Source organism: Chiloscyllium plagiosum, unplaced genomic scaffold (assembly GCF_037043375.1).
Source record: "Chiloscyllium plagiosum isolate Xiang-an unplaced genomic scaffold, Cpla_swu_hap1 HiC_scaffold_11, whole genome shotgun sequence".
Classification (NCBI taxonomy): Eukaryota; Metazoa; Chordata; class Chondrichthyes; order Orectolobiformes; family Hemiscylliidae; genus Chiloscyllium; species Chiloscyllium plagiosum.
The window spans coordinates 15,316,804-15,343,945 of record NW_028270149.1 but is presented as its reverse complement, the minus strand read 5'-3'; the positions used below and the strand labels follow the sequence as shown (position 1 = coordinate 15,343,945).

Below are 27,142 nucleotides of genomic sequence, written 5' to 3'. Positions count from 1 at the left end.
CTGTGGAAACAGGTGATCCTATCCCCCGTGTGTAAATGATCCTCGATATTAACAATATCACCAAGGACAGCAAGGGTGGCAGAAATGCCAACCTCCTTCTGCAACAGTATGATGCTTAGATTCAACCCAACCACTTAACATAGAAAATAGGATCAGAATTCGGCCATTTGGCCCTAAAAGCCTGCTCCACCATTCAATATGTGCATGGCTGATCATCCTACTCAGTACTTTGTTCCTGCTTCAGCCCCATACCCTTTGATTCCTTTAGCCCTAAGAACTATATCTAACTCCTTCTTGACTCAACTGCTTTCTGTGGTAGACGATTCCACAGGCTCATCACTGCCTGGAGAAATTCCTCCCCATCTCAGTCCTAAATGGCCTACCCATCTATAGTACTAAGATTGCGACTCCCTGGTTCTGGATTTTCCAGTCATTGGGAACACCCTGCATTAACCCCTCTAGTCCTGTTCGAATTTTATAGGTTTCTGCAAGATTCCTCCCTCATTTTTCCAAACTCCAGTGAAAATTGCCCGAAACATTCCAGTCTCTCTTCACATGCCAGTCCTGCCATCCCAGGACTAACTGTAACCTAAATCGTAAACGATGACCAATTTATTAGTAGCCAGTGCCAGTTTGACAGATTTGCAGGACAAGGCTGATGCTCATTGCGCAAGCCCACCCCCACCAACACCAACACACACATACACACACACACCTCCTTTCCTCACATCAATCTGACAGTCTTGTCAATTCTCCAGAAATTAAAATGCCAGCCAACCCCAGGCATACTAAAATAAATAGTGCTGCGGAGGAAGGGTTAAAAGCAGTAATAGGGTGGAAGGGTTAAAAAGCTACTGATCCAGCATGGAGATTGGAGGAGAGAAGCAATACCACGCAACCTCCAAAAATACGTCCAACCAGAACTGGCGACCTGACAATTGGATTCAGACGCAAAAGCCAGAAATGGAAGAACTATGTGATGTCTCATTGTGCCAAATCTACACTCAAATCTGATAGAACCATTAACAACTTCAACAATATCAGATAGATAGTTAGGATTTATGAATGTGCAAATTTTATCAATGTCTGAAATTAATAATCCACCTTAACTTAATTAAATGCAACTTCTCAGCACATTGTTTGTAAAAAAAAATCCAACCTTATAGACTTGACCATAGGTGCCATTGCCAACCACTTCGACCAACTCAAATATCCCTGCAGGGTCCTGCGGAAAGGAAATTACATGTAAAACTAATGTTAAAAATGACCTTTGTTAACAAGCATGGAACAAGTTTCCCAATCCCAGCTCATCAAAAGTTCTCTATCTCCACCTTCCCATTCAAATGGAAAAGGGAGTGAGCTCTCTGATAGCTCCCTCAATGTTGAGAATTGTCTCCTGCAGGGTCACTCCTCAGCTACACCTATTCCCATACCCTGCAAACAAACCTCACCTGGACTGTCATGTGCTGGCTTGAGGAGGCAGCCAGTTAACAATGAGAAGCGACGAGGTACAATAATCCGGACAAGTTAACTCCTCTTGACTATGAGAGAGCACACTTCAAAGAGAGTGAGACCAAACGGACCGTCTCCTTGCAGTGTCAATCAGCCCCATTCATCAGGGAATATTAAATCCGATATCGCTACTCCTATTTTGTCATCCACAGAACCCACTTACATTTTCCAGAAACAGATTCTTTTTCAAAAAAAAGAGACGAACTCCAGGCTGCAAAATCAAAGTTAACCATCCAACTGTGTGAACTATTCAGTTAAAATCAACTCACCCGCAAAGAGGAAAGATGAATGTTATCGAGACTTCTCGCTGGAAAGTCCTTAGCCATTGTTGGGTCACTTTTAAACAATTAAAAAGGTTCCTTGAAAAACGACCAGAAAACTTTCCTTCCCTCCCCCGCCCCCTCCCCTGCACCTCTGTTAAACGCTGCAGGGTCACATCAGTGCTGTCAGTTCCCAATGTCTCGCCTCCTTCTCGTTTCTGGCCAGCTGCAGACTCACTAACAAACACAGGAAGCATCGACAATCCACCAAGCAACTACAACCCGGAAAACACTGTCAGAGGAAATGAACGGGGCTGAAGAAATCTTAACAGGAACACAAGAAAACACACACTCAGAACATTCATGACATCTTCCGAGAGAGAGAGAGAGAAGATCTGAAGGAACTGACGCAAGGAAATGCAACAGCCCCTTGTACCGAACTCAACAAGTCATGTGTGTCAGGGCAGGTGTAATTTGTCAGGTTAAGTTCCACCTATCTTACTGTCTCTCCCTCTCTCACACAATCTCTCGGTTGGTGAACTGAAGTACTGACTGTACCTGAATGGGGTGGTTTAAACCGATTTCAAAAAATGACAAGCCGAACTAGAAGATCAAAATAACAGAAAAACCCAATAAGAGGGTGCCCACTGCCCCCTCTCCAGCTTTTAATATGATCCTGGTTGTTCCTTCCATGCATTGACTCTGTCTATATTTCCCATTGCCTCCAGAAAGCAGCCAACATAACGAAAGACCCCTCCCACCCTGGTTATATTCTCCTAAACCATCTTCCACTGGGCAAAAGATGTAAAAGGTTGAAAAAATGTACCAACAGACTTAAAAACAGCTTCTTCCCCGCTGTTATCAGACTTTTGAATGGACCTCTCATATATTAGAGTTGATCTTTCTCAGCACCTTCTCTGTAGCTGCGACATTATTTTTTGCATTCTCTTCTATGAGGAGAAATTGAGGACTGCAGATGCTGGAGATCAGAGTCGATAGTGTGGTGCTGGAAAAGCACAGCAGGTCAGGCAGCATCCGAGGAGCAGGAGAATCGACATTTCAGGCATTAGCCCTTCATCAGGGTGGCGTTGATTCTCCTGCCCCTCAGATGCTACCTGACCTGCTGTGCTTTTCCAGCACCACACTCTCGATTCTGTTCTATGACCCTGATGTACTTATGTAAGGTATGATTTGCCAAGATAGCCCACAAAACAATGTTTTTCACTGTATGTCGGTACATGGGATAATAATCAAATTAAATCTGACATTCACCCCACTAACCTGATTCCCAATGTCCCAAGACTCCAAAAACTTTATTAATCCCATCCTCCACATACACAAGTATTAACCATCCAAAGTTGTCAAGACTGGAGTTCCAAAGAATTATAATTTGTAGCTAAAAATACTCTCTTTATCTCAGAATTACATGGGGCTTTTCCCAGGACGTCTTACTTTGGTTTTGAAACTGGGAACGCTTAATATAAAGAAAGGAAAAATTTTGCATTCATATCGCACCTTTTATGACTACAGATTGTGGATGTCCCAAAGTACATTGCTTTTGATGTGTAGTCACTTTTCACCTGTGGGAAATACAGCAGCTAGTTTGCACAGAGCACCTGCCTCAAATTGCAACGAGACGTTGGCAGGATCATCTGTTTTATTTGTCATGTTAATTGAGGGGTAAATACTGCCCAGAATGCCCAAGGCCAATTCCCTGCTCTCTTCAAAATAGTGCCTGGGATTGTTTGTGCTCATCTGCCATGGCAGACAGAGGTTCAATGCCTTGTCTGAAGGATGGCACTTCTGATAGTGTGGTACTGAAGGATTTTGTGCTCAGATGGTCAGTAATTAAATCTATATTGGAAAGAGACAGAAGGAGAGGCTGACAATCATAGAATCCCCATAACATGGAAGCATGCCATTCAGCCTATCGAGCCCATACCAACACTCTGATGAGCATCCTATCTAGACCAATCCTCTACTGTATTTCTTTAACCTTCCATTTCCCTATGGCTAACCCACCTAGCCTGCACATCCCTGGAAACTGAGGGCAATTTCCCATGGCCAATCCACCTATCCTGCACATTTTTGGACTATGGGAGGAAACCAGAGTACCCAGAGGCAACCCATCCAGACAAGGGGAGATTGTACAAACTCCACATAGATACAGTCATCCGAGGGTGGAATTGAATCCTGGTCTCTGGTGCTCTGAGGCCCATGTAAAGGGTGATAGTCATTGAGAATTCTATTTCCGCAAAAAGCTAAGACATTGAGATAACATTAAAACTCAGTGTGAAAGAGACCTGACTGGGGTAAAAGAAAGCATAATCTCACCTAAAAACAAAGGAAATTGTTCAGAGCAGTGAAGGGGATACTTTTTCTCACCTTAAGGGTTGTAGTTTGTGAAAACACCCAAACCAGGAGTACTTGGTTAGAAGTATTCAAAGCTGGGAAAATTTAAGCTGTAGCTTGGTTCAGTTTCCAAGTAAATAGACTTCATAAAGTCACAGGTCAGGAACTGAAAAGGTGCAGTTAATCAAAACTTCAGATTGAACACGAAGGAATAGATTAGATTAGATTACATTACAGTGTGGAAACAGGCCCTTCGGCCCAACAAGTCCACACCGACCCGCCGAAGCGCAACCCACCCATACCCCTACATTTACCCCTTACCTAACACTACGGGCAATTTATCAGGAGAATATTTCTCAGGATTTTGATAAGCTGTAAAGTGATAGTGTTAGAGAGTAGATAGAACTTTATTTTGTTGTATATTTTGAAATTGTTACAACATGGAGTAAACCCCTCTGCTAATTTAAACCTGACACACAGAGAAGCTCACCTCGTGCCATAAAATGTTACATTTCAAGAGGTAAAGAACTATCCCAGAAGTCACTATTCAAAGTAAAAATTAACAATTTTATTCTTTAAGTCTAAAAGAGAACATTAAACAACAATTTACAACTTCGTTCTCTTAAACCTATCTTTTACCTCCCATTCGACAATACTGGTCCGATAAAAATAACCCCAATTAAGATTTACAAAACAAAAATCACGTTTCAAAATAGTCAGCTTGTTGATTCTCCTTTGTAGGTTTTCCTCTATAGATTTTTCTCTAGGTTGGCTTCGGTGTTCTGCTGCACAGATTTCTTATGGACAGGTACCTATTCGGCTAGAAATCTATACTTGTTAATGTTCTTGGCAGCTCTGCCCCTAACTGTTCAAAATGCCTGGTTTTATACCCCAAAACATTGAATCATTTCATTGGTTTTATGTCATCAAAACATTAAATTCAAATTCAGTTGGAATTTGGTCTTTGGGGCATGATATAAAGTGATTGACTGAATTTGAACTTGTTTTTGTTCTATGGCAATACAACTCCAGCTATTTATTTCAACCAAGTGTGACATTTCTACCTTGTTCAGCACACTCTGTTCTTTCAGTCAGTCCTTGCCAGCTTCCTTTCTCTCTTAAAGTTACTGTACACACCTACACCTTCATAACAAAATGTTTCAACTTGCGTTATATTTTGACAAAGAGTCAGTTAGACTCGAAACGTCAGCTCTTTTCTCTCCTTACAGATGCTGCCAAACCTGCTGAGATTTTCCAGCATTTTCTCTTTTGGTTTGCATTATATTTAGATGATCTCGTTTGTTTAGTATTTCTTTTGGATTGTAAGTTTGTTCACTGAGCTGGTGGATTTGTTCTCAGATGTTTCATCACCATGCTAGGTAACAGCGTCAGCCAGCCTCTGATGAAGTGCTGGTGTTCTGTCCCACTTGTTATTTGGGCGGCACGGTGGCACAGTGGTTAGCACTGCTGCCTCACAGCACCAGAGACCCGGGTTCAATTCCCGCCTCAGGCGACTAACTGTGTGGAGTTTGCACTTTCTCCCCGTGTCTGCGTGGGTTTCCTCCGGGTGCTCCGGTTTCCTCCCACAGTCCAAAGATGTGCAGGTCAGGTGAATTGTCCATCCTAAATTGCCCGTAGTGTTAGGTAAGGGGTAAACGTAGGGGTATGGGTGGGTTGCGCTTCGGCGGGGCGGTGTGGACTTGTTGGGCCGAAGGGCCTGTTTTCACACTGTAAGTAATCTAATCTAATCTATTTATGTGTGTTGGTCTGTTGTGGTGGGTGTTTTCACTTCTAGTCCTTTTCTGAGAGGTTAATAAATGGGGTCCAAATCGATAGGTTTGTTAGTGGAGTTCCAGACATCCATCCTGGGACAGGTTAAACAAAGACATGCATGGGAATTCCTAGAAGCCTGAAATTCAAACTGGAACTCCATTAACAAACATATCGATCTGGACCCCATTTACCAATGTTTCCGACAAAGAACTGGAAATGATATCACTCACCACAACAGACCAAGACACATAAATAGCAAGCGGGACTGAACACCAGCATTTCACTGGAGGTTCACTGATGACGTTAACTAGCATGGTGATGAACCGTCTAAGAACAAATCTACCAGCTGAGTGAGCAAACTTACAACCTGATCCACAACCTGAGCTACAAATCCTCCCTAAAATTGCATTATTTCTTTTGTTTTGGTATTCATACAAAACATACATTTATGTAGTTTCAGCGAAAGGCTACCAATTTAAATAAAGCACCAAATATTTTATCTGTTAAGCAGTTTTTTATTCTGGAATTTGACTTGTCCAGTATTAACATCATCTGAGACCATAACACAGTTTAGAAAGGTAAAAGACAACATACAGCTCACTCTGTCTCACTGAAATGTTGAAAGGAGTCAGAACTACAGTATTTCAACCAAATTGCAAAATCTAAGAGTCACTCCATCTACAAATGTCACTGTTCCATTATCCACTTGTCACGAACAATTCAGAGACTGATTTCATTTGCCCTTTTTTCCCCAGACATTTATGTCAAGAACAAAGAGTCTTACAGCACAGGAACAGGCCCCTTGGTCCTTCAAGCCTGTGCCGATCCATATCCTTTATCTAAATTTGCTGCTTATTTTTGAAGGAACTGTATCCCTCTGCTCCCTGCCCATTCATGTATCTGTCTAGATACATCTTAAATGACACTATCGTTCCCGACCATACTACCTCCGCTGGCAATGCATTCCAGGCAACAACCACCCTGTGCATGAAGAACTTTCCACGAATATCTCCCTTAAACTTTTCCCCTCTCACCTTGAACCCGTACCCCTTATTAGTTGAGTCCTCCATTCTGGAAAAAGCTTCTTGCTAGCCACCCTGTCTACACCTCTCATGATTTTGTAGGCCTCAATCAGGTCCCTCCTCAACCTCGTTCTTTCCAATGCAAATAACCCTAATCTATTCAACCTCTCTTCATAGTGAGCACCATACATACCAGGCAACATCTTGGTGAACCTCCTCTGCACCCTCTCCAAAGCATCCATATCCTTTTGGTAATGTGGTGACCAGAACTGTGTGCAGTACTCCAAATGTGGCCGAACCAAAGTCTTATACAACCGTAACATGATCTGCCAACGTTTGTACTCAATACCTGGTTCACTGAAGAAAAGCATGCCATATGCCTTCTTGACCTCTCTACTGACCTACATTGCCACCTTCAGGGAACAATGGACCTGAACACCCAGATCTCTCTGTACATCAAATTTCCCCAGGGCTTTTCCATTTACTGTATAGTTTGCTCTTGAGTTGCATCTTCCAAAATGCATCAGCTCGCATTTGTCTGGATTGAAGTCCATTTGCCGTTTCTCTGCCCACCTCTCCAATCTATCTATATTCTGCTGTATTCTCTGACAGTCCCTTTTCACTCTTTGCGACTCCACCAACCTTAGTGTCATCTGCAAACTTGCTATGAGGCAACTTAAACCTTCCTCCAAATCATTTATGTCTTTCACAAACAACAGTGGTCCCAGTATGGATCCCTGTGGAACACCACTGGTCACAGTTCTCCATTTTGAGAAGCTCCCTCTCACCACTACTCTCTGTGTCCTGTTGCTGAATCAGTTCTCTATCCATCTAGCTGAAACACCCTGGACCCCATGCGACTTCAGCCTACCATTGGGAACCTTATCAAATGTCTTTCTAAAGTCCATGTGTATGACATCTTAATTCCTTCTCTCATCAATCAACATTACCACCTCTTCAAAGAATTCTATTAAGTTTGTAAGACATGACCTTCCCTGCACAAAACCATGCTACCTACCACTGATAAGCCCATTTTCTTCCAAATGGGTATGTATCCTTTCTCTTTGCATTTTCTCCTATCACTGATGGCAGACTCACTGGTCTATAATTACCTGGATTATCCCGGCTACCATTCTTAAACAAGGGGACAACATTTGCAATTTTCTAGTCCTCCAGGACCTCACCCATGTTCAAGGATGCTGCAATGATATCTGTTAAAGCTCCAGCTATTTCTTCTCTTGCTTCCTTCGATAATCTGGGATAGATCCCATCTGGACCTGGGGACTTGTCCACCGTAATGCCTTTTCGAATACACAACACTTCCTCACTCCTTATGCCAACTTAACCTGAAGTAATCAAACATCTATCCCTAACCTCAACATCTGTCATGTCCCTCTCCCCTGGGCGAATACCGGTGCACAGTATTCATTATGAATCTCACCCATTTTCTCTGACTCTATGCATATCTTTCCTCTTTTGTCCATGAGTGGTCCAACCCTTTCCCTAGTTACCCTCTTGCTCCTTATATATGAATCAAAGGCTTTGAGGTTTTCCTTAATCCTGCTCGCTAAGGATATCTCACGACCCCTTTTAGCCCTCTTAATTCCTCATTTCAAGTTGATCCTACATTCCCAATACTCTTCCAAAGCTTTGTCTGTCTTCAGTCACCTAGACCTTATATACGCATCCATTTTCCTCTTAACTAGTCTCACAATTCCACCTGTCATCCATGGTTCTCTAATCTTGCCATTTCTATCCCTCATTTTCACAGGAATATATCTCTCCTGAACTCTAATCAACCTCTCTTTAAAAGCCTTGCACATATCAAATGTGGATTTCCCTTCAAACAGCTGTTCCTAATCTACATTCCCCAGCTCCTGTCGAATTTTGGTATGGTTGGCCTTCCCCCGATTTAGCTCTCACTGAACTATCTCCGACAGGATGACCAGCAGATGGGCAAGGGAATGTGGAGGCTGTTTGTGAAACTGCTGACCCCAGAACACATTGAGGAACTCCAAAGTGGTTACACAGGTTGGAGAACTTTGAACCCCCTCTTTGAGTCTCCAGTGGACTGGTTGGAAACAGTCAAAAGGGACATCAAGAGGTTCTTTGGCCTCAAAAGGTGTTCAGAAGGTAAGAGCGAGATGGGGATAATTTTCAAAACTCCAGAAAAACCTGCAGAACCTACTCCTGCTGCAGACAATGGGGGGTCACTCTCCAGGAGGATCTCCAGGAAGTGAAGAGTCAGCAAGCCTCACTCTATACCCTTGAGGCCTCGGAGATTATCTGACAGTCCAGAGTTCACTCTGTGGAGCAGGATGAGACGTGTTTAAGTTTCTTAATCCAGAAGGTGCACAAGGAGAACTCTGAGCTCAGCAGCCTGAAGAAAATGGCTCAGTCATGTCATCTCAGTCTGACATCCTGAGGATCAGCAAATCCTTTTATGCTGAACTGTATGACATGAGGCCCACAGACCGGCCTCCAAGTCATTCCTGTCCTCGATCAGAGAAATCTTAGACAACAGCATGTGGGAGAGGCTGGACCAGCTGGTATCTCTGGTGAGCTGGCCAAGGCCCTCAGGTCCTTAGAAAAAACAACTCTGGAAGTGACGGCTTATCAGCTGAGTTATATTTATGCTGTTGGTCTGACTGGCGGGTAGCATGTGTGAATCCGTGAGGAGAAAAATCAGTTTCTTCATCTACAAGTGGAAGGAAGAGAGGGAGGAAATTAGAAATTGGTGATCAATCTCCCTGCTGAATGCAAATTACAGCATCCTGTCTAAGGGTCAGGTCTGCTCTGGGATCAGTGACTCACTCCAACCAAGCTAGTGCCATCCTGGGTAGGATGATCTCTGAGAGCCTCGTGCTCCTCAGGGGTAGGATCATCTACATGCAGAACAGATGGAGGGGTGGACGCCTGCCTCATCAGCTTGGACCAGGAGAAGGCCTTTGACAGGATATTGCACACCTACATGTAGGACATACTTTCCAAAATGGGTTTTGATGAAGGAATCTGCAATTGGATCTGACTGCCCTCATCAACATTGTTAGTGCAGTGTCAATCATGATGGGAATCAGAAAGCTTCCTGATCTGCTCCGGAGTCAGGCCGGGCTGCTGACTCTCTCCTGCATGGTTGGTATGTTGTATAGAGCCTTTTGCTGAGTCTGAGTCCGTCAGGAAAGATTTGAGTCAGGGAGGGGTGACTATTCCAGGAATGAAGGCCTGCAGGTCAAAGCCTTCCTGTACATAGATGATGTTACTGTTTTCTACTCAGATCCATTGTCAGTGTGCAGACCCGTGAGCATCTTTGACCAGTTTGAACAGGCTTCAGGGCCCAAGGTAAAATTGAGGCAAGAGTGAGGCTATGTTCTCTGGGAACTGGCCTCACCAATACTCTATCCTTTCATCAACAGGACAGACCATCTGAAGATGCTGGGAATATGGCTGAGGGCTGGGGCATGAGTGAAATCTTGAGAAGGAGCCAAGGTCCCTGTCTATTTCAGATTAAAAACTTGGTCGTTAGGTGTGAAGTATTCTCGGTGATGTTGATTGTGGTTGAGCATACCCCCATACCCACACACTGCAGTCACCTGAACAATCTTCCATTTCATTTGCAGGTCAAAGATGGACTAGGGGTGGCATGGTGGCTCAGTGGTTAGCACTATTGCTTGACTGAACCGGGGACCTAGGTTTGATTCCAGCCTCGGGCAACTGTCTGTGTGGAGTTTGCACATTCTCCCTGTGTCTGCGTGGGTTTCCTCCAGGTGCTACGATTTCCTCCCACAGTCCAAAGATGTGCAGGTGATGTGAATTGGCCATTCTAAATTGCCCATAGTGTTCAACAGTGTGATGGTTAGGTGCTTTAGTCAGGCGTAATAGGTAGCATAATCGGGTAGGGAGTGGGCCTGTGTGGGTTACTCTTCAGAGGGTCGGAGTGGACATGTTGGGCCAAATGGCCTGTTGCTACACTGTAGGCATTCTATGAGATAAAATTTTAGCTAAAATGGGGTGGGGGGGGGGGGGGCGGGGTTTGGGGAAGAATGTATTGAACACCACTCTCATTCTGATGGCCCCCTTTGTGTGTAGCTACATCAATCCATGCATAGACCCTCGGTACACAAACACCCACGTACGGAGTTTCCACCTCTCCTGAGTGATATGAAGGATGGTTCTGGCCTCGTTGCAGTGGAACACTCTGAGGAGCTGGACTGTTCTATATCACCTGTCCCTCATGGAAAACTTTGTAAAGGAACCTACCTTTGACCACAAGTCTATCAGGAAGTGGTCAGCATGTAACATCCACAAGGCCTTTTGGGTAAAGGAGAGGGTTGACCCTGGTGGGTGGTTCCCTGAGCAGACAGTCAAAGCCATTTGGCAGAATGTTTCATTGCCAGAACTTTCCAACAAGCACCAAGGGGTAGTTCGGCTGATGGTGAGAATCCTTCATGCACGCCCGGACTCGCTCCCTCACCGCACGCTGCCCTCATGACATCTGTTGGGTTTGGGGGGTGTTCAGAGGAGGTTGACACTATCACACATTTCCTTCTGAAATGTGCCTTTGCAATGGAAGTCTGGCAAGAGATGCAGACGTTTTTGTCGAGGTTCCTCCCCAGCAACTTCATGATATAGGATTCCCTGCTCTACGGTCTGTTCCCTGGGACACAGATTAAGACAGACATTGACTGCGCCTGGAGGACCATCAACTCAGTGAAAGATGCCCTTTAGTCTGCCTGAAACCTGTTGGTTTTTCCAGAGCAAGGAGTTGATCTTGATTGAGTGTTACAGACTGGCCCATTCCAAGGTGCAGGACTATGTGCTGAGGAATGCACTAAAACTTGGGGCAGTTGCCGCCAACGCACAGTGGGGAAAGGCCATCATCTAAGGTTTTTCTGCCAAAGTACAATGGGGGTCCGTTCAGCTACCAGAACCTCCCAGTTCCTCGAATGTATGCAAATATTGTCCTGTATAAGGAAGAAATTCCGTAGATTATTTGCAACTGCAGAGAATGCTAAATTCCAATGTTTGTTTGTTCTTCATGAGCAAAGGCTGTACAGAAACGCTTCAGCGACTTTGTATGTATTTAAAGATTTTTTATGAATAAAACATATGTTTTCAATAAAGTGAATCTCTTATTTCTTACATTTTGTAACACCAGTTCTTAATCTCATATCATGGAGGAGAAGGCTTGAGGTGGGATTATAAAAAGCTAGCATCCAAGTTAAACACATAATAGGGAAGACAAATGGACTATTGGCCTTTATTTCAAAGGGGAAGGCAGTAGAAGATAGGGAGGACTTGCTGAGACTATCTAAAACACGAGTCAGACCACACCTGGAATACTGAGATAGACAAGGAAGGATACACTGGCTTTGGGGACAGTTCAAAGAAGATTCACTCATTTGTCTCCAGGTATAGAGGGATTGCCTATTGAGTAGAGATTGAATTTAAGCTCGCCTTGTATTGATTAGAGACTATATGAATGAGAGGTACCCTCACTGAAACATATAAGATTCCTTGACAGGGTAGATGCAGAATGGTTGTATCTCCTTATGGGACACTCTAGGACTAGAGGAAATCATCTCAGCGTAAGAAGTCACACACTTAAAACAGAGATGAAGAGGACTTTTTTCCTGTCAGAGACAAGTCAGTCGGTGGAACTATTTACCGCAGAAGGCTGTAAAGGCTGACTCATTATATTTAAGGCTGAGATAGACAAAAGTTTTTTTTTCAGTCAGGAAATCAAGGGTTTTGGGAAAAAGACAGGAAAGTGGAGTTGACAATTAATCAGATTGTCTGCACACTAATGGAGTAGGGGAACAAACTTGATAGACAGATTGTTCTGCTGCTTTTTCTATGTCTTATGCCCTAGAAGCAAGTCAGATAATCTTTAACGGAAAAGACAATAAAAACACATGATGAACACAATCCGAAGATGTGCAGTTCAGGTGAATTGGCCATGTTAAATTGCCCATAGTGTTAGGTGCATTAGTCAGAGGGAAATGTGTCTGGGTGGGTTACTCTTCAGAGGGTCGGTGTGGAGTTGTTGGGCTGAAGGGCCTGTATCCACATTGTAGGGAATCTAATATAATCTAAAAATGGCTGTTGAGCTAGAGATGCAAGGATCTCAGAGCAGGAGCAGTCTAGCCAGATATGGTCACCACTAAGAAGATCTATAATAACCAAGAGAATGAGAGAATATGGAATCCATGAGGGGACAGCCATGGATTTCATATTTTCTGCCTTCAGTTTATGAGGGAAGGATTATCCAGACTTAGCTGCAGCACAGTCCCAGGCTTAGCTACCATAGAATTCTCTCAAAAAGTACCATCCCTGGTACAGAGTGGGTTGTTCCTTGCTATCTATGCTGTGACAAAAAAGAAATCCTGTTAGTTCTGATATTGTCACTCCAATTTACAGATACCTCTCCATTCTCATTAGTGTATCTGAGTCATATCTTCTGAGTAGTGAGGGTGTAGCTCATTGTTGCATGGTAACAAAGGCTTTGTTTTTGTAGGCAGTGGTGATGGAATGGAGCCATTATTGATGACTTATACAGTATCCCATTGACATTTCTGATCATATGGACTGGACTGTCAAGATTATTAATCCAAAACCATACAAAGCCTTCTCCAACGAACTCAGGGCAATTGAAGAGGGCAATTGAAAAATTGTTAGTGAGACGGACAGGATTTAGTCAGAAAGTGAGAATATTAAATTCAATGGTAATTCAGGTACCAAAAACAAAATAAAAGGGAGGGAAAGAATGCGAGCATTAAGTCAGATAGATAAAAGAATAAAAGCAGTTACAAAGCAATCACTTCCTCTAACAAACTAATCCTGAAGCAACCAGCCTCATACACTTTAAAAAATGTCACCATTCAGTGCATGCAAGGCTGGGCATAACTCAAGACGTAGCACTTTGTTACATGGAATGGATGAGACCTAGCTTTCCTCGCTAATGTTAATGATGTTAGCGACGAAGTAAACAACTTCATGCCATCTTATGGATTCAATGATAAGACTTTGGGCAAAGGTAGAAAAGCTGATATGACACAGAGCAATTCAAACTGTTACATCATGATTTTTGCACTGAACTATGCATGTCTGTTTGGTAGACCGAATGCATTCTGAGCATGGTAGTGTAATGGTAACGTAACTATTAGCAATCCATTAGGCCCAACTAATGCTTGAAAGGTATGAAGCAAAAGTGAGGACTGCAGATCAGAGTACAGATTAGAGTGGTGCTGGTAATGCACAGCAGGTCAGGCAGCATCCGAGGAGTAGGAAAATCGACGTTTCAGGCAAAAGACCTTCTTCAGGAATGAAGCCTGGGCATTTGCCCAAAACGTCGATTTTCCTGCTCCTTGGATGCTGCCTGACCTGTTGTGCTTTTCCAGCACCACTCTAATCTTGAAAGGTATGAGTTCAAATCCCAGCCTAACCCTAACCTTGAAGTCTCCGCAATTATGTTGTTGTAATAACCCATCAAGTTTACCAATATCCTTCAGGGAAGGAAATCTGGCACCCTGACCTGGTCTCAGAATGTGACTACAGGCCTGAGACAATGTTGACTCCAAACTGCTCTCTGACACGGTGTAGCAACAAGTCAGTCACATCAAATTGCGACAGTAGTCACATTGCAAGAATGCAGCTCACTGCCACTTTCTGAACGACAAATAGAAATGAGCTAGGTATGCTGGCCTTGCCAGTGTCAGTCTTATCCCACAAATGAAGTGCATAAAATTCCAAAATAGATGGATAGACTCGTTACAGGGAGGATATTTTCCCTGGCTGGGAAATCTAGAACAAAGGGACACACAGTCTCAGGATTCAGGGTAGGCTGAAACCAACCAACCTCTACTTATGACACTTTCAACACAATGTCTAACATTAGAATTGATTCTGAAATTGAACAGTGTTTGCTGGATAATCCTGAAGGTATGTAAAGAATTATGCTGAAAATCAATTTAAATTGTCAGTCAGTCTTACAGTGTGGTACATTCGCATGTCCTAGACCTTTTATATCGGTGAATGCAATGAACCCCATTCTTTGAAGACAGAAAGAATATGAACATGCTGCACCTCTTCTTACTCAGATGAGGAAACATGTCTTCACACCCAATCTTTACAAACCTTTTGGTGTTTCCCCCACTTGGTGTTCACCTCCCTCGTGACAGGGTTTCCGGCCTGGTCTCCCAGTGGCTCCCGGCCTGGTCTCTTGACCTGGTCATCTGGCCTGACCTCCTGGTTGCTCCCACCCTGGTTTCTTGGCCTGGTCTCTTGGCCTGATCTCTTGGCCTGGTCACCCGGCCTGGTCACCCAGCCTGGTCTCCCAGCAGCTCCCAGCGGTTCCTGGCCTGGTCTCCCAGCCTGGAGTCTCAGTGGGTCCAGGCCTGGTTTCTTGGCGGCTCACGGCCTGGTCTCTTGGCCTGGTCTCTCGGCGGTTTCCGGCCTGGTCTCTTGGAGTCTCCCGGCAGCTCCCGGCCAGGTCTCTTGGCCTGGTCTCCCGACGACACCCAGCCTGGTCCCCTGGCGGCTCTCGGCCTGGTCTCCCAGCAGCTCCCGGCCTGGTCTCTTGGTCTGGTCTCCTAGTTTAAACTGCAAAATACTGTAATGTTAACTATTACCTATTTCTTTATTTTTCTACTATTTTGTGAAGTAATGTTTAACTTTTTAACTCTCAGTTCTCTTACTTCTTTGTACACAACATAATTTTGTATGTAAAAACGGCTCCTTGTGTGGTGACATTATGCGCTTTTCACTGTAGTCCTGTACTTAAGTAGACGTGACAATAAAATCTGAAATAAAAAAAAACCTCCTTATGGAGGTCGAGAAAGTGGTAGTGGTACAGTTTAAAATTTTAAAGTGATCAAGGGGTGTGGGGAGATTGCAGGCATATGACATTGAGATAGAGGATCAGCCATGACCATATTGAATAGCAGAGCAAGTCAAAGGGTTGAATGACCTACTATCAGCTCTAGTTCAATGTTGTTATGAATAAAACAAAACCTGACAACAGGAAGCAGTTACTTCGACCACAAAATTCAAGCCAACACATACGGTTTGAGTGTGTGTAAAAAGTTGTTATCGTAATGGTATTTAATTCAAGGAGTCAAGGTATGACACTCATTTCCGTTACAATTAAAGTAGGGTTGACACTAAAAATACCGAATATTGTTTTTTTATCTCCTTTTGAATGCATTCTTATATCTGTTCCTCTCTCACAATTAGTTCTCTTTGTCAAAGATTGCTGGCTGTGGAATTTGAGGCTCAATGTAGGCAGGGCTCATTTTCAGTTTCTTGCGTTTTTATATTTTAGCTTATAGCAAACAAAATAAAAATCCCAAAACCAAAATGCACGAAATGCTCATGAGACAGAGTGCTGAATTGTTAGAGGCAGCTCAAGGTCAAAGCATTTCTAAGTGTATGGAGCAAGCATTTCTAAGTGTATGATTCAGTTATGTAAAGCAAAGACTTGAAAACATAAACAGCACAAAGACGAACAAAAAGGCAGAGAGTAAGGTGCAAAATGTTTGAGAAAAAAAAAGCCAAAAAGGAGAGTTAGTGGAGAAAATGTAAAAGAAGAAAATCAAATTTAGATAGTTTCGCACTGCTGCTGAATCTGACTCCACCCCATTTTCAGACATTCCATTCCCTGACTACTCACTGAGTGAAAAATGTTATTCCTCACGTCACTTTTGCTTCTTTTGCACATCACTTTAAATCTATTCCCTCTTGTTCTCTTCTCTTTTGTAATGGGAACAGCTTCTCCCTATCTACTGTCTAGCCCGCTCATGATTTTGAAAATCTCCACCAAACTTCCTTGCAGCCTTCATCTCTCCAAGGAGAACACTCCCAACTCCTTCAATCTATCCTCATCACCGAGATTTCTCATTCCTGGAATCATTTTTGCTGATCATTTCTGCCCTCTCTCCAATACTTCACATCTTTCCAATAATGTGGCACCCACACTGCACACGATACTCTCACTGAGCTACCACAGTGTGTTGTACGAATTCAAAATCACCTTCCTGCTCTTGTCCTCTATACCCCTATTAATAAAGCTGAGAATACAGTATGCTTTCTGAACTGCTCTCTCCACCAGTCCTGCCAATTTCAATGATGAATTTGTATGGATGTATACACACACACACCCACACACATACACACACACACACACCGCCCTCTTTTCCTATATCAGCTTGAAAATTGTACCTCCTATTTTATATTCTCCTTTGATGTTCTTCAGCAGAGTAGGATGGTCCAGCCGGAGCTTGTTCTCTCCTTCTCCTTTTTGCTCCCTCTTCTGTCCTTTCCATTTCAGACAGTGGGCCCGGAGTATAGCGAACACAGCCAGTGGATCCAGAGCACAGTGGGCATAGCCAGTGGGCCCAGAGCACAGTGACACAGTCAGTGGGCCCGGAGCACAGCCAGTGTACCCGGAACACAGTCACAGAGCCAGTGGGCCCGGAGCATAGTGGGCACAGCCAGTGGGCCCAGAGCACACCGAGCACAGCCAGTGGACCCAGAGCACAGCCAGTGGACCCGGAGCACAGTGACAGAGCCAGTGGGCCCGGAGCACATTGAACACAGCCAGTGGGTCCATAGCATAGCGAGCACAGCCAGTGGACCCGGAGCACAGTGACAGAGCCAGTGGGCCCGGAGCACATTGAGCACAGCCAGTGGGTCCACAGCATAGCGAGCACAGCCAGTGGACCCGGAGCACAGTGACAGAGCCAGTGGGCCCGGAGCACATTGAGCACAGCCAGTGGGTCCACAGCATAGCGAGCACAGCCAGTGGACCCGGAGCACAGTGACAGAGCCAGTGGGCCTAGAGCACAGTGAGCACAGCCAGTGGGCCCAGAGCATAGTGGGCACAGCCAGTGGGCCCGGAGCACAGCGAGCACAGCCAGTGGACCCAGAGCACAGTGACAGAGCCAGTAGGCCTGGATCACAGTGAGCACAACCAGTGGGCCTAGAGCATAGTGGGCACAGCCAGTGGGCCGGAGCACAGCAAGCACAGCCAGTGGGTCCACAGCATAGCGAGCACAGCCAGTGGACCCGGAGCACAGTGACAGAGCCAGTGGGCCTGGAGCACAGCAAGCACAGCCAGTGGGTCCACAGCATAGCGAGCACAGCCAGTGGACCCAGAGCACAACGAGCACTGCCAGTGGGCCCAGAGCACAGCGAGCACAGCCAGTGGGCCCAGAGCACAACGAGCACTGCCAGTGGGCCCGGAGCACAGCGAGCTCTGCCAGTGGGCCCAGAGCACAACGAGCACTGCTAGTGGGCCCAGAGCACAGTGAGCACAGCCAGTGGGCCCAGAGCACAACGAGCACTGCCAGTGGGCCCAGAGCACAGTGGGCACAGCCAGTGTCCGGAGCACAGCCAGTGGGCCTGGAGCACAGTGAGCACTGCCAGTGGGCCCAGAGCACAGTGGGCACAGCCAGTGGGCCCTGAGCACAACGAGCACAGCCAGTGGGCCCAGAGCACAGCGAGCTCTGCCAGTGGGCCCAGAGCACAATGAGCACTGCTAGTGGGCCCAGAGCACAGTGAGCACAGCCAGTGGGCCTGGAGCACAGTGAGCACTGCCAGTGGGCCCAGTGCACAGTGGGCACAGCCAGTGGGTCCGGAGCACAGCCAGTGGGCCTGGAGCACAGCGAGCACAGCCAGTGGGCCAGGAGCACAGTGGGCACAGCCAGTGGGACTGGAGCAGAGCAGCTCAGCTAGGAGAAGAAAGCGTGACTACCTGAGCCAAGATTAATGGTAATGGCCATTTTATCTGGAGAATACAACAGGATAATGTCATTATTATTAATGAACTGATCTGTGGTTAGTTGTGTGTGCTCTGTGTAATTTATTTTTGATTCACTGTGTTCATATTCAGTATGAAAATAGTGCAATGTGATTTACTTTCAAAAAACCTGTAGTGATTCATATGAGCTAAATATTAGTCATGACATCAAGAGATCACTACTGGCCATCTTTAGAGAATAGAATCATTTACCTCAACGGTGGAGGCCAATGAGACTTCTCAATTTAATGTTAGCATCTCTATCTGACTATAGGAACACAAGTGTACAAAAGCAGGAATTTGTGATAAACCTATCTTTAAAAAAGACAAAATTGACTCAGACTCATTCGGAGTATTGAGCCTAAATTCTGGACACTACTCTTCAGGGAAGTTGTGAAGGTTTTAGCAAAAATGCAGAGAGGATTACCAGAAGGATTCCACAGATGATGAAGAACTTCATTAACAGAGAGAGATTGGAGAAGTTGGGGCTTTGAAGAAGAGAGGTTGAGTGGAGATGTGGTAGAGGTGAGCAAAATCATGGAGGGTCTGGATTGAGTAAATGGGAGAAAATTCTCTCATTGGGTGGAGAAATTGAGAATCAATTGTGTACCAATTTAAGGTAATTTTCAAAGTAGAAATGGCAACATGAGGAACAACGTTTTTTGAAGCAGCAAATGGTTAGGAGCTGGACTGCATTGTTTAGACTTGTAATTGGCACAGATTCAGTTGTGGAATCCAAGAGAGCATTGGATTGTTATCTGAATTGAAAAGAATAAATTGCAGGACTATGGGAAAAGGGCAGGAATGTGGGACTTTGGTAAGTTATCCTTCAACAGAGCCGAATGCCCTCTTTCTGTGCATGAACTGTTCTGTAATGCTTTGAAAGAATGTTTATCTCTCTCTGTCTCTATCATTTAATCAAAGAAGCTTGGTTGGAAACTCCTCTCTGGAAAATGAACAGTTAAATAACACTCGTTAATCACAGTGTGATAGAGAAAAAAGAATCAGGTAAAGGATGAAAAAGGAACAAAAAAAGGGAAAGTGTAAACCTTAAAACAGGATAGCAAAGGCTTTGTTTGTTATAGCTCAGCATTAGTATTGCCTCCCAGGTATGGAGCAGGAAAGACTCCTGCTTCAAAGTCCCACACTAAGCTTTGAAGCACATGATCCAGGTTGACACCTCAGTATATTGCCAAGATGAGCTGCCTCAGCAGACCTCCCATCTCTCTGATATTAAAACAAGGTACCCTCAGGTGGGTGTAAAATTGACCAAGATGTTGTTTCAAAGAAGAGTTCTTCCAGTTATCAAAGTCAACACTGACCTCCATCCAAAAGGACCAATAACAAATTATTTGGTTGTTTTTGACCTTGCTATCTGTGAGGTCTTGCTGTGCCTGAATTGGTTGCCAGGTCATTACAAACAGTGACTAACCTTATATTTCAAGGTGGGGGAAATGGATTAAGAGGCAAAAACCATTTGTTGGCACAAAGTAAAATACATGGTAGGCTAGTTAACAAGGTTAGATCATGTGGTATCCAGGGAGAGCTAGCCATTTGGATGCAAGTTGGGCTTGGAGGTAGGAGATGGAGGGTGTTGGTGACAGAAGATTGTTTATCAGACTGGAGGCCTGTGACCAGCAGTGTGCTGTGAGGATCAGTGCTGAGTCCACTGCTTTTTGTCGTTTATATAAATAATTTGGATGTGAATACAGGAGGTATGGTTAGTAAGTTTGCAAATGACACCAAAGTTGGTAGTATAGTGGAAGGTGAAGAAGGTTATCTCAGAATACAACAGAACCCTGATCAGATAGACTGAGGAGTGACAAATGGAGTTTAACTTAGATAAATGAGAGGTGCTGTATTTTGGTAAGACAAATTAATGTTCGGGTCCTGGGCAGTATTGCCAAACAGAGAGACCTTGGGATGCAAGTTCATAGTTCCTTGAAAGTGGAGTCACAGGTAGATAGGATAGTGAAGGCAATATTTGGTATGCTTGCCTTTATTGGTCAGTACATTGAGTATAGCATGTCAAGTTGCGACTGTACAGGACATTGGTTAGACCACTTTTGGAAGACTGCATTCAATCCTGGTCTTCCTGCTATAGGAAAGATATTGTTAAACTTGAAGAATGCACAAAAGCCCTTTAAGGATTTTGGTGGGGTTGGAGGGTTTGAGCTTTATGGAAAAGCTGCCTAGGCCGGATTATTTTCCCTCAAGCATCGGAGACTGAGGGGTGACCTTATAGAAGTTTATAAAATCATGAGTGTAGGGTGGGTAGCCAAGGTGTCTTCCCCAGGGTAGGGGAGTCCAAAACTAGAGGGTTAAAGCGATCGGGGAAAGTTATAAAAAGGGACTTGAGGGGCAAGGTTTTCATGCAAAGGATGATGCGTGCATGGAATGACCTGCCAGCGGAAGTGGGAGAGGCTGGTACAATTACAGCATTTAAAAGGTATCTGGATGGATACATGAATAGGAAAGGCTGAGAAGCATATGGGTCAAATTAATTCAGGATATCTGGTCTGCATGGACGAGTTGGACCGAAGGGTCTGTTTCTGTGCTGCACATCTCTGATAACCGTATAAAATAAAACATGTGCAGAACAAAGTGGGTAAATGCTAGTAAAAGCCTACAGAACTAGGGAGCCTTTTGAAAGCAGAAAGGAATGCTTGCTTGGATGAGGGCAAAGTAATTTCATGTAAAATTGAGAAGAAAAGCAGGCAAATGAAATTAGAGCATGTCATGCTGAGGATGTTTCACCGAGGTAATTGGAGAGGGACAAACAAAGACAGCCAGGAAATAAGAATACTTATGAAAGAACTGAAAGCCTACTTAATTGCAAGATGGATGTTAGCCCAGAGAGGGACAAGATTATAATACTCTGGAGTGGGAAAAGAGCAGGAATAGTAGAAGCTGGAAAATCATGAATAAAACGTACTCCCTGGAGTTCTCGAACTGGTGGAAAAAAAGTACATTAGCAGCAAAATATATACAGACTGAAATCTCTCATTTATTCATCACCCATAACCTGAATGACTTGAAATAACATTACGCTGCCGAAAACAGCAATCATGTCAAAGCTTAGCACTGGCATTCAAATGAGTAATTCGTGAATGGGGGCTTCTGGTGCTGCTGCAGGAGTCTGGAATTTCAGAAGGGAACTCTCTTCTCTGCCTGGAGATTTCTCCTTGGGCAGAAGGAACGTGGTTCTAAAAATGTGTCCAAAGACATTCCCATTTTGGCAAAGTCAAGGACCCAAGGTGACCCCGGGTCTTTTTTCAATAAACGAAAACCTAAAAGTAGGTGTAAATGGGTATAAATAGGCAGCTGAAATGCTGAACCCACTTGGGAATATTTCTTCTGAGTTTTGACATTAACATTTTAAATCATTGACAATTATTCATGGAAAACATCCTGCCAGTGGAGACACTTGGTGTCTTTATTCTTTCATGGAATGGGCATAGTACTGACAAGGACTGTGGGAAAGATATTGTGAAACTTGAAAAGGGTTCAGAAGAGATTTACAAGGATGTTTTCAAAATGTGTCCAAAGGATGTTGCCAGGGTTGGAGGGTTGAAGTTAGATGGAAAAGCAGAAGAGACTGGGGCTGTTTTCCCTGGAGCAAAGGCTGAGAGGTGACCGTACGGAGGTTTATAAAATCATGAGGGGCATGGATAGGGTAAATAGACTAGGTCTTTTTCTCAGGGTGGGTCAGTTCAAAGCAAGAGGTTTAAGGTCAGTGGAGAAAGATTTAAAAGGGACCTGAGGGACAAGTTTTTCCATGCAGAGGGTAGTGTGTGTATGGAATGAGCTGCCAGACGAAGTAGTGGAGGTTGGGATAATTACATTTAAAAGGCATCTGGTTGGATAAATGAACAGGAAGGGTATAGAAGGATGTGGGTCAAATGCTGGCAAATGGGACTAGATTAGTTTAGGATATCTGGTCAGCATAGACGAGTTGGGCCAAAGGGTCTGTTTCCATGTTGTACATCTCTATGACTGCATTTGTTCCCCATCTGACTACTATTGAATTGAGTGGCTTGCTATTTCAGAGGGAAGATAATAGTCAACCACATTGCTGTGGGACTGAAGATACATGAAGGCCAGACCAGGTAAAGACAACAGATTTTTATCTCTAAAGGACATCAGTGAACCAGATTTTATAGCAGTTGGTGATCGTTTCATGGCTACTATCACCGAGATCAGTTTTATATTCCCCAGTTTATTACTGAGATTTAAATTCCACAGTGCTGTTTGATCCAATTTTTGCAGAGCCTGGACATTTGGAATGTTAGCACCATGCCACTGTTTTCACTAATTTGCACTATGAGTGTGACTTATAGCAGGATAATCCATTCAATGGAACTGAAAAAAGGAGAGTAGAAATATTGAGTAAGTACAGATAATATTCCAAACAACAGCTAAAAATGTCACTACTTAGAGACCTGGATAATGATTTCTTCTGACAATGTCTCAAAGTTTGGTCACAAATGTTGAGGTATCTCCTTCTTATGAGGTATCATTGCCAATACGTTAATGTATATTTAAAAAAAATTGCTAGTTTTATTGTTGCATCATAACATATGATCTGGGACTGTTAAAGACTTATAATCCACCTCATCTCAGATCATTGAAGCATGACACTACATTGGAAGCATGCTCCTCTGCTGTAACAGTTTAACGTGGAGGTGTTGGTGTTGGACTGTGACAGACAACATCAGAAGTCACACGACAATGTAACACAAAGTTGGGTACTTTGATTTTGTAACAGTTTAATGTTAGCCCAGACACTTATTTGCCTGACAAATGTAATTTCTATAAGTAATCAATAGTTGTAATGAAAGTCTATTGTTTTCTTCAATATTGTGATATTTCTGCCCAGTTTATATAACAGGTGATAAGCATTGCCATATCAGCCAAAGTAACCGGTTGGAGGCAAACTCATGTCATGTGCATAATACTTCAAAATCTTCGTGGAGAATATTTGGAAAACTAATTTAATGCTGACAGGAAATAGCTTTGGGCAACAGACAATTCAGTTAAAGGAAGAATTTCTCACCATAAAGTTGCATAAATGTCTTTGAGAACTGATCATTGAGGCACGGTGGCTCAGTGGTTAGCACTGCTGCCTCACAGCACCAGGGACCTAGGTTCGATTTCAGTCTTGGAGTTTGCACATTCTCCCTGTGACTGCGTGGGTTTCCTCTGAATGCTCTGGTTTCTTCCCACAGTCCAAAGATGTGCAGGTGCTGTGAACTGGCAAAGCTGAATTGACCATAGTGTTCAGGAATGTGTAGGGCAGATGCATTAGACTGGGGAAATGTAAAGTAATAGGGTAAAGGAATGAACCTGGGTGGGATACTCTTCGGAGGGACGGTATGGACCTGTTGGGCCGAAGGTCCTGTTTCCACATTGTAGGGATTCCATGATTGTACAGCTCTGTAAATATGCCATAATCCATGAAGAAACCTGTGCAGATAGGTTAGGACACAATTCTGGAGCAGGGGAAATTTGTTTCCACCCCTCCCAGCCCAGAAATAGAGATATCACCACAGTGCGTCAAGCCACCCCTTCTCCCTTTTTGTTATAGTTTATTATATCTGTTCAGACAAACATGATCCATCAAAAAAATCTTCCTCACCGGGAATAACTCAGCTCTTAAGCATTTTGCATCAACTGGGTCAGATATGTTGCAACATATTTCCAGCTCAAATGAGATTTGAGTGCAAGCTTTCTGATCTGCATAATACCACGGAACCACAACTGCATGGGATATATATTCTCTCCATAATCCAGAACAACAAGACCAATTTTAGAGGGTTAGACATTTTATAAGCAATATGTTATGGCGCACTTCCATAACAGGTGGGATTTAAACACAGACCTTCTTGCTCAAAGATAGGCACAGTACCACTGCACACAAGATCTCTTATTCCTCTTCTTGTAGAGATTTTCCTCAATGACCTATTCAGCGATAAAAATCACACAACACCAGGTTATAGTCCAACAGGTTTATTTGGAAGTACAAGCTTTTGGAGCACTGCTCCTTTGTCAGGTAGCTTGTTACGATATGGGGTAAACCCTCCTGCTTAATTTAAACCAGCAACACAGAAAAGATTTATCACATACAGTAATCTGTGAAATTTGGAGAAGCCAAGGACTATTTAAAGTAAAGATTAACAGCTTTATTTCTTAAAGTATAACAGAGAACAATTAACTAACAACTATTTACAACTCCTTCCTCTAACCTATCTTTTAACTTCCCTTCTATAATATAGTCTCATAAAACTCCCTATTAAGATTTATAAAACAAAACCTCTTATCTCAAAAACCAGACAGCTTTCATTTCTTCTCTGTATACCTCTCTTCTTTACTTCTTGGGGATTCTGCTTCACAGGTTACTGATCGATAAAGTTACCTTGCAGAGAGCCACTTTTCCGGCAGTCTTTACATGCTGGTGGCTTGGCAGTTCTCCTCCCAACTGTTCAACATTTCCCTGGTCTTATACCTGCAAAGCATCGGATTGTGTCATTGGCTTTTAAGATTGTCAATATACTAAATTTAAACTTGAGCTGAAAATGTGTTGCTGGTAAAGCACAGCAGGTCAGGCAGCATCCAAGGAACAGGAGAATCGACGTTTCGGGCATAAGCCCTTCATCAGGAATCGGGCATAAGCCCTGATGAAGGGCTTATGCCCGAAACGTCGATTCTCCTGTTCCTTGGATGCTGCCTGACCTGCTGTGCTTTACCAGCAACACATTTTCAGCTCTGATCTCCAGCATCTGCAGACCTCACTTTCTCCTCGATAAATTCAAACTTGATTGGAGTTTCATATTTTTGGGGGGTATAATTTAAACTGATTGGCCTAATTTGAATTTCTGTTTTTGTCTCCAGGCAACCAGCTACCCCAGTAGCTGGACCACCACATTATATCTTTTTCAGAACACTTGGTGCTGTCAGGACATTCTGCTAGTTTTTAACTTTCTTAAAGGTACAGTACACCCACATCTTCAAAACACCTCCCCCCTTAAGAGAAAATGAACCATCATAATGAAAAGGTGGCTTCATTTTTTTTTTCTTTTTTTTAAAACACATTTCCCTAACATACAGATAGTTTTAATGTCAGGTCATCTTAACGTCTTCCCATATACCTATAACATTTAGATTAGGTTATAATACTTACAGTGTGGAAACAGGCCCTTCGGCCCAACAAGTCCACACTGACCCACCGAAGCACAAACCACCCAGACCCATTCCCCTACACCACAGGCAATTTAGCATGGCCAATTCATCTAACCTGCACATTTTTGGACTGTGGGAGGAAACCAGAGCACCTGGAAGAAACCCACATGACATGGGGAGAATGTGCAAACTCCAGACAGAGAGTCACCTGAGATGGGAATTGAACCCAGATCTCTGGTGCTGTGAGGCAACAGTGCTAACCACTGTGCCACACTAGATAAGCATAAATCTGATCTAAACTTTATCAGTTAAATCCACAATAACGCATCTGCGATTACATTCTTACAACCCGTAACATTTTAAAATTAAAAGTCTGTAACATATGTCCGCAATGAAAAAGTCTCATATTCTTGTCTTTAAAGATTCTAAGAATATAAGTAAATTGTGATCCGTGTACACAACTGTCTCTGACACATTGTTCGTGACATAAACATTAACATGATGTAAGGCCAGTACCAAACTCAATAGTTCTTTTTCGATCATGGAGCATTTCCTCTGGCGGATGTTGACCTTCTCCGAAAAGTAACCAATAGCAGTTCAATCTTCCTGTAGGAGTACAGCTCCAGCTCCAATGTCACTAGCATCAATGGCAACTTTAAAAGGTTTTGAAAAGTTTAGGGCAGCTACAACTGGTTTGGTGGTTAATATTGATTTCAAATTGTCGAACGCCTCCTGGCATTGTTCTGTCCACCAAAACGTTGTGTTCTTTTTCAGCAAATCGGTTAACGGTGTCACGACACTGCTGAACAAACTTCCGATAGAATCCGTTGAGTCCTAAGAATTGAAACACCTCTTTCTTCAAGGTTGGTTGTGGAAATTCCTTGATGGCTTTCATCTTTGTGTGCCGTGGGGTCAACATTCCATGACCAATGTTATGTCCCAAGAACATCATCTCTGCGTTTGCGAATTCAGTTTTATCTAAATTTGTTACCAGTTTTGCTTCTCGTAGTCATTCAAAGAGCTCTGCCAACTGTACCAGGTGATCTTTCCAGGACTTACTAAAGATCACTGCATCATCCAAATAGACTGCACAGTTTGTTAACCCAGCCACAACTCTGTTCACGAGTCTTTGGAATGTGGCGGGTGTATTCTTCATTCCAAAGGGCATCACTTTAAACTGAAATAGCCCATTTGGGGTTACGATCACAGAAATTTATTTCGCCGTCTCTGATAAAGGTATCTGCCAGTTG

The 27,142-nt window shown here is 43.7% G+C and overlaps 1 protein-coding gene and 1 long non-coding RNA gene across 7 annotated transcripts in view; one reads left to right on the top strand and one right to left on the bottom strand.

Moving 5' to 3' along the window:
• Positions 1-15,303, bottom strand: part of LOC122557427 (mitogen-activated protein kinase kinase kinase kinase 4) — a 317,468-nt gene extending 302,165 nt beyond the window's left edge. For 5 of the 6 annotated variants that reach the window (XM_043705149.2, XM_043705150.2, XM_087991861.1 and 2 more), the window contains exons 1-2: positions 1,782-1,902; positions 1,160-1,225 (exon numbers count right to left, since the gene is read on the bottom strand). In XM_043705149.2, the coding sequence (XP_043561084.2) occupies positions 1,160-1,225; positions 1,782-1,838 (123 nt within the window). In that variant the 5' untranslated portion in view covers positions 1,839-1,902. Of the gene's footprint in view, positions 1-1,159; positions 1,226-1,781; positions 1,903-15,052 lie in introns of those variants that run through there. The other variant, XM_043705152.2, reaches the window with a different exon arrangement.
• Positions 15,304-15,993: 690 nt separating this feature from the next.
• Positions 15,994-26,699, top strand: LOC148148755 (uncharacterized). The gene is made up of 3 exons (XR_015758569.1): positions 15,994-16,036; positions 22,763-22,822; positions 26,667-26,699. It is a non-coding gene; the product is annotated as an uncharacterized LOC148148755 (long non-coding RNA).
• The last annotated feature ends 443 nt before the right edge of the window (positions 26,700-27,142 follow it).